The sequence below is a fragment of the Cupressus sempervirens genome, chromosome 1 (genome assembly GCF_028749045.1).
Source record: "Cupressus sempervirens isolate cs-2001-9-10 chromosome 1, ASM2874904v1, whole genome shotgun sequence".
Lineage (NCBI taxonomy): Eukaryota > Viridiplantae > Streptophyta > Pinopsida > Cupressales > Cupressaceae > Cupressus > Cupressus sempervirens.
This window is the reverse complement of record NC_143118.1, coordinates 227,607,095-227,615,232: the sequence shown is the minus strand read 5'-3', so window position 1 is coordinate 227,615,232 and position 8,138 is coordinate 227,607,095. Positions and strand designations below refer to the sequence as shown.

The 8,138-nt window shown below is 38.6% G+C and overlaps 1 protein-coding gene across 1 annotated transcript; it reads left to right on the top strand.

Moving 5' to 3' along the window:
* The first annotated feature begins 6,925 nt into the window (after positions 1 to 6,925).
* LOC149576991 (uncharacterized) lies at positions 6,926 to 7,732 on the top strand. The gene has a single exon (XM_089795595.1). The coding sequence runs from the start codon at positions 6,926 to 6,928 to the stop codon at positions 7,730 to 7,732; it is 807 nt and encodes a 268-aa protein (XP_089651721.1).
* Positions 7,733 to 8,138: the final 406 nt, after the last annotated feature.

The window sequence follows — 8,138 nt, the reverse complement described above, 5'->3', positions numbered from 1 at the left end:
AGCTTAGATTTGGTACATAGAGAACATCTTTGAATTCCCCATCTTCCATTTCTACATGTCCTTTCCCTTCAACTTCCATTTTGGCATCATCTCCCATGAAGATGTGTGGCACCTTTGACTGCTTCAATGAAGAAAATTCTTGCTTTGAAGAACCCATATGATAAGAGGCACCTCAGTCAAGTATCCATTCTGAAGAAGAACTTGTGTTTGCCATAAGTTCTTGACCTTTACCTTTTGAAGAGGTAGGATTAGAATCCTTGGAAGTACCTGGCACTTGAATCTTATTCTTCTTGAGTAGATTTTCTAACTCATCAATTCTTTTTGTTTTGCAATGATGCTCGTTATGATTTGGCTTTTTGCAATATGCACAAAAGAGTTTTTTCTTCTTGTCATTACTTCCCTTCTTGTTTGAAGAAGAACTGCCTTGTTGAGAGGAGTCTTGTTGTGACTCAGATTGTGTTTTCTGCTTCCACTGCTTCTTCTTCTTGTTTCTTTTTCCCCCTTGACTAGATGTGTGATCATCACGAGCTACTAAGGCTTTGGTCTTAGATGACTTGAGAAGGCCAAAATCCACCAAGTGAGATTGTTCAACAATCAACATGTCTGCAAATCCTTCAAAGGAAGGCTTCTGGTAAGCAGATCCCATGGTTAACCTATGAGTATTAAAACTCGAAACAAAGTTGGCATACTCAGAAGGTAGCTTCTTTAAGATGTGATGAATCAACCTATCATCCTTCATGGGATTTCCACAATCTTTAAGAAGTGCCCTATACTCTTTGACTTTGATGATATAATCTTGAATTGTCTCATAATTCTTAGGATCCAAGAGAAGTAGATCATCCTCAATTTGAAATCCCTTTTCTTCATCCACTTTACCATACAACTGTTCAAGTTTATCCCAAGCTTCCTTAGATTCTGAACAATTTTTAATGTGGAAGAGAAGATTGCTATGTACACAAATTTTGATAACACCTTAAGCCTGTTGGTCTTATCTTTTCCATTCAATGAGTTCTTTAGCATGAGTAGGTTGGGTAATTGTACCATCAACATATAAACTATATCCTTTCTCCATTAATCTAGTCCATGCAATATCTTTCCATGTAGAATAGTTGTGTGAAGTTAGAGGAGGACATTTAAAACCAATGATGCAAAAATGAAAAGAGCACAAAATAGAAACACAAGAACACGGTACACACCACCCCTTTTCATTCAATCAAAAAACCCCCCTAAAAGAGATGTTGTTGGCACTTTATAAGTAGTGCGTTTACAATGAGCCACTTGTCAAAATGAACAAAGTGGACTTTCTGATTTTTCTTTTACAACTGCCTTATGAGGCTTAAATCTGTCACTTAAGCATTGTAGCTCAAATTTACAACAATTCTAAAAAAGAATCAAAGCTTTACAATGCCAAAGAAGGCCTAATTCTGAAAGTGAGAAATTGGTCCACACAACCCTAGAATCTAACTTTAGAGCTAGAAAGTAGACGAAAAACTATGCACTTTCAAAAAAAATGGAACTTGAAAAAGTGACCAGATATGCCCATACAGAGCTTCTAAAGTTACAAAATGCAGGATTATGCAGGTACAGTCACCAAAAAATGCAATTTCTACAAAATTTGTGTACCAAAACTAGAAAACAACACACCACTAGAAAATTCAAGAAATTTTACCTGATTTCAAAAAATATTGTACCTAAATCGAAGTCCGAATGTCCGAGATATGAGCTCGCAAAGTTAGGTTGCCAAACTGAAAAGCAATCTGGAGAGGGGTCTGGAAGGAAAATTGCGAGTTTAAATTTAACGGTTAAATAGCCATCAATGTAGTTGTAAAATGCCCTAGAATAATGTCCAAACAGGCATCAATTTTAACACAGTAAAATGATGACATCAGCAAAAAAAGTGCCCTTAAGGTGACGTGGCAGTTGAGTCAGCTATCCGTACTGTACGAACATGCACGTGGTGATCTGTATGACTGATGTGGCACTTTTGAGTTCCACGGGTGACATGGTAGTCTCAGGCTTATGTGTCACTACCTATGGACGTGGCAGTAGGGTCAGAGGATGATGTGGCTTTGCACTGGTCCGCATGGTTGACTGAGGCCCAAAAAATAGCGATGGGAATTGACCAAACCACATGTCGTATGCACAAAATGGCATCTAGGAAATGGTTGCCAAAATTCCTTACCCCGCCGGAGTCCAGAGTCACAAAACCCTTGCTAGAAATGTCTACAGCAACCAAGGATGTTGCAATGCCGAAACTTTGTTGCCTGTCGGGAACTCACTGTGAGCAATGGTTGAGCTTCGTCCAGGATTTTGGAGATCGTGAGCCAAAATATTTTGCCAGAGATTCACAAATTGCGATGCCGAAAACACTAAAGGATGTCATCGGAACTGTTTGAAAAATTTCACATTGCTTGGGATTGAGCACTGTGTGCTTTTTAAAAATAAAATGTCGTGAAAAGCTATACAAAGAGCTTCCCATCAGCGGATGAATATGGCCGTCAGTTGTCTTGCACGCTAGAAGTATTGTTGGAGGGACCAATCATGGAGGCATCATCAGAATCTTCAGTGTGATGCCGAGAGTTGCAGGATGTACGGCTCGAGTGGGATTAATCTGAAATAATTCCTATGAAATAAAGAAGTATTGTTGGAGGGACCAATTGTGGAGGCGTCATCAAAATCTCCGGTGCGATGCTGGGAGTTGCAAGATGTACGGCTCGAGTGGGATTAATCTGAAATAATTCCTGCGAAATAAATTATACCCTATGCAGGCCAGGAGCTCACAGCCCAGTTCTGCACAAAATATTTTCTCTGCTACCAACCCGTAGGGCTAAAAAAAAAATTTTGAAAATTTGACAGAAATATGACGGAAATACAATAGAGAAAATGCAAATCCAAAAAATTAAAATACAGATCTAAAAATAATGACCATACCCATACCGCAAATCAGGGACTCCGGGTTCTGATTTGTAAAAAAAATTTGCCTCATGGTCGACTTTGAGCCAAGGTAGGCGTGCTTATAGTCAATTTTCACCGGTTCAGCGTTCTAGACACAATGGCGACGTCAGATCTGGTGCTGGACACTCCCAATTTTTGTAGCACTCTAGATTTAGGTTGAGGTGATGAAGCAAGCAAGAGGTCTCGAATGGCTTGTGATGAGAAAATCTCTAAGCTCCAATACCATGTAAGAATTTTCCTAAGGGAAAAATTCACCCAAGAACTAAGAAGACCCTAGAGAGAGAGAGAGAGGATAATGTTAGAGGGAGTAGAAGGAAAAGGGGAGAGGGGGAGAGATTAGCCATCAAGAGAAAAAGCATAAGAAGGGTCCAAAATAGATGGAGATGGAGATGGTGGAGAGAGAGAGACCATGAGTGAGTGAGTGAGAGAGAGAGAGAGAGAGAGTAGAGGAAGAGGGTGAGAGACATGAGGTACACATACATAGAGCATTTTAGAGATATATAAACATGAAGATGGTGTGTGTGTGTGTGTGTGTGTGTGTGTGTGTGTGTGTGTGTGTGTGTGTGAGAGAGAGAGAGAGAGAGATTAAATGAGGTGATGTGGTAGAGAGAAAGAGTGAGACAAGGGGGAGAGAGTGAGAGACATGAGGTAGACATAGATAGATGTAGTGAAAAATAAGGAGGGAGAAAGAGCAGGGAGAGAGAGAGAGAGAGAGAGAGAGAGAGAGAAATGATTAGAGGGGGAAGGAGATGTAGATATATAGAAGGGGAGTAGGGAGAGATGAGCTAAATAAGAAAAAGAATATATAAGGCCCAAAAGAGATGTAGACAATGATGAGGAGAGGAAGAGTATGACGGATAGTGATAAACAATGACAATAATTATGGAGGGAGAGATGTATATATGTAGAGAAAGAGATGGACAAAGAGAACAACGTAGGGGGAGTGGGGAGGGTATACATTTTTTTTTTTTTGGGGGGGGGGGGGGGGGGGGGGGGGGGGGGAATTATAGAATGGGACATGTGAGAGAGAGTGTGATTACAATTAACCCTAACCCTAACCCTAAATCTAAATTATAATTATAATTTAGAGTAATAATATTTATTAATTATAATTTTATTAGCTATGATATGATTAGTAACCCAAAAATTATCTTAACAGCAATAATAACACAAACCCTAACTCTAACTCTAACTCTAACTAAATAATTCTAATTTTAACACTAACCCTAACCCTAACTCTAACTCTATCTCTATCTCTAACTTTAATTCTCCCCCTAACCCTAACCTTCAACCTTTATAATCCTAAATCTAATGCTAATTCTAACCCTAACCCTAATTCTAATCCTAATCCTAGCCCTAACTCTTACCCTAACCCTAAATCAAATCAGGTAATTTTAACCTTAAGTCTAATCTAACCCTGATCACAACTCTATCTCTAACTTTAACTCTAACTCTAACTTGAACCCTAACTCTAACTCTTATATGAACACTAACACTAACACTACCCCTAATTTTAACTCTAACTCTAATTTTAACCCTAACCCTAAGCCTAATTATAACCCTAACTAATTTTAACCCTAAATCTAATTTTAACTAATTATAACCCTAACTAATTTTAATCGTAAATCTAATTTTAACCCTAACCCTAAGCCTAATTATAACCCTAATTTAAACTCTAACTCTAGCCTTTATTCGAGCTCCAATTCTAACTCTACCTCTAACTCAAACCCTTACTCTTATTCTAATCCTAACTCTAACTATATGTTTAACCTAAACCCTTATTCTTACCCTCACCCTTTCCTTAACCCTAACCCTAACTCTAATTCTAACCCTAACTATATTTGTAACCCAAATTCTAACCCTAATCCTAACATTAACTCTAACTCTAATTCTAAACCTAAGCTTAACTATAACCCTAACAAGATTCATAATCCTAAAAATAACCCTAGCCCTAACCCTAATGCTAATACTGACTCTAATTGTAACTCTATTCCCAACCGTAACTCTAACCCTATCCATAACTAAAACCCTAACAATAGCCCCAACCATAACACTAACCCTAACCCTAACTATAACTCTACTCTTCAATATAACATTTTACGTAACAATATGCTTAAAATAAAACTAAATTAAAGTTATGCAAATAAACACCATATATAGAATTAAAAAATAAAATATTCAAGAATAATTTTATAGTAAGTTTATACAATTGTATTTAAAAAGAAATAAATAATTCAGTACTTACCTTAAAAAAACAGAAAAAAATTTAAAAATACATTTCCTATTGCGCCACGATTGCCACTAGCTTATATATACCTCTATATATATTACGCCGAGAGTAATCGTTCTCGAGGCGCCTATTTTCATTTTCATAAATCCCAACTATGATTAAAATAACCTTGGGATTAAATCAAAATAGGCGCCTCGAGAACGATTACTCTAGGCATAATATATATAGAGGTATATATAAGCTAATATATATAATGTTGGATGACCCACAGGAAGTGATACCATTGACTTCATATTTGATTCAATATAATGACCCATTTTCAATAGACTTTTACATTTTAATAATTTCTACGCACTGACTTAATGGGATATAGATTGAATACTAGTCGAAACCGCATGCAAGTTGGCTGCGAAACCCATCAGAAGACGTCGTTTGAGACTGAGTCCACTGTAATATTTCATCTCAAATAGTTCAGAGATTTATCGGGCTTTCATATTAAAGTTCGAAGATTGGCCTGAAACAAAAGATCATGCTAAAAATGATAAGCGAACCAGTAATGGACGGGGCTGAGTTCTGGAAAGCGGGAGAGTCGAAGACTGATTTTTCGGACGTTTACAACTGGATATGCCGTCTCTACCGGTCAGGACATAAATGTCCTCCACTTTTTCCGAACATTTATTTTGGCGACACAGATTCATTTGACAACACAAGTTCACTTTTCCTTGAATCCGAATTTGAAGGTATTAGTAACGTCGGTCTCTTTGTCTCGTCGGATATGGGTAGGCATTCTAGTCTTGGAATCTGCTCTACTGGGATTGTTGGACAAGAAGCCCGCCAAAAGAAAACGTTCCCGCTATTCTCCAACTTGTTTGTACGTGTGTATTGCAATGCCTTCGACTGTAACGACATCCCACAAATGGACATCCCGCTGGGCACAATTGAACCTGCCAAATACAAGCAAGTATTTAACTCTCTCTTTTCAGTTGCTTTCTTTTCCTTTCTGTAGTATTCCATATTTCAAATCTCCGAAAGGTGGGTGGAGAAATTGCCATGTCGTAGAGCAGAGGAAATTCTGTCAATCATAAGAGTTCCGACTCAGACATCTCAATTTCCAGACATTTACAACTGCGTATACCACCTCGACCTGAAGAAATCAAAGAAGCGTGAATTCCTTCCGCTAAACGTTCATTTTGGCCCAGCAAATTCACTCTTCCTTTCATCCGAATTTATAGCTTGCGATAAAATCTCCCTCTCTCTCTCCTCGGCTGTTCATAAGCTTTTTGATCTTGGGATTGTTGAAGTAGAATCACGCCAGAGTAACACGTTTCAGGTATTCTTGAACCTGTGGGCATGTGTGTATCTAAAATTCTTCGATCCAGATCTCGTGAAGCTCCAGCAAACGGACACCCAGCTGAGGACAATTGAATCTGCTAAGTACAAGCAAGCATTCAGCTCTCTCTTTTCACTCAGTTGCTATTCTTTTATGGTGCGTTTTCGATCTGAAATCAACTAAAGCGAAGCACAAAAATTGAGTTGTCATAGAGTAGAGAATATTTTTTCACTCATAGGACCTGGAGCAACTGGTTATGTGCTAAGCCATTTTTCTGTCGAGTTCACTTGCAAGTGCTTATTACACGGCGAGATTGATAATAAAGGCGGAATAATGATTTGAGAATATCCTAATGCAGTTCAAGTCTTTCGAGATTCTGGAACATCAACAGCTCTAGTCCAATACTGTCAATGCGCAGAACGGGCGAGGGACGGCTTGCGGATAAGCAACTCTCCAATGCCTTGAATTACCAGCAGCTGCAATGTGTCATTCAATTCCGCTATGTGGTTAACGTCTTCAGAGACTTTATTGAAGTTAGGGTGGAAAATGATAATGTTGAGTGCAATGTAATTCGACTGCATCTGACACCGGAACAAAATTCAATTCCAACAAGCCTTGAAGATGAGCGGCACTTTCCAGCAAAGATTGGCATAACTATAGGACCTCTAGTTGAATCCCATGTCCACTCTGTTTCATTGGGAAAATCATCACAGAATCCCATCACAGATATTGGGAGAGGGGAAACCGTGGAGGCCACTTTTGAAGCGCCAAAGCACCCTGGTTTGAAGCGTTCCAAAGCCATCACATCCGAAACAAGCATCAACAGTTGGGTGTTTGAGCAATCCTCCGTCAACAGGCCACATGTAGATCGAGAATGGACTCTCTATGATAGTTCTACGGGAAAGGCGGTGTCTAATTATAAGCCTCAAAAGTTTTTAGTCTTCAAGTCCAAGACTTGGTCTGGCGATGGGTATTCTAAAGCCTGCAGAGCTTTCACAGCACAAGGAGGAGTGTTGTTTGGAGGAGATGAGTACGGACACCCAATAACATGGAGGCTCCACAGAGATTTAGAAGGTCAACCCGTGAACTGGGTTATGAAAGGTGAGGTCTACTTGGCCTATTTCTCCAATAATTGCAGGTCTACACATGTCGAGATTGCAAATCACCAATTTTTTCAAGTGTTTCAAATTCCACTGCTGCAGTCCACACCCAACTGAGCTTTTCGAATAATGAAAGATAGGGGAACTGTTTAAACATTACACACTACATTTCTAGATCAAAAGTGTTAAATAGTTGAATTTGATTTTTTTTCCCAAGCTTAATTCTTCTTTTAGTGTGATATTTAAGGGTAGCCAAAAAGATACTTTCTTCCTTCACGGATAAGCTTGCTATTTCATTTATATGCATCCAATTCTTCTTTTAGGGTGTGATATTTAAGGGTAGCCAAAAAGAGACTTTCTTCCTTCTAGGATAAGGTTGCTATTTCATTTATATGCATCTATGATAATAAATACTTTTCAACTTCTTATGCTATTGAGAGTCTATTTCCCCTGTACTGTTCATATAAGGTATTTCTAGGAAGGCTTGTTTCTGTTCCAAAATTGATGATTAAGTGCTCACAAA

Coding starts and splice junctions, on each gene's coding strand:
- LOC149576991 (XM_089795595.1), top strand. CDS start 6,926: ATGCGCAGAACGGGCGAGGGACGGCTTGCGGATAAGCAACTCTCCAAT.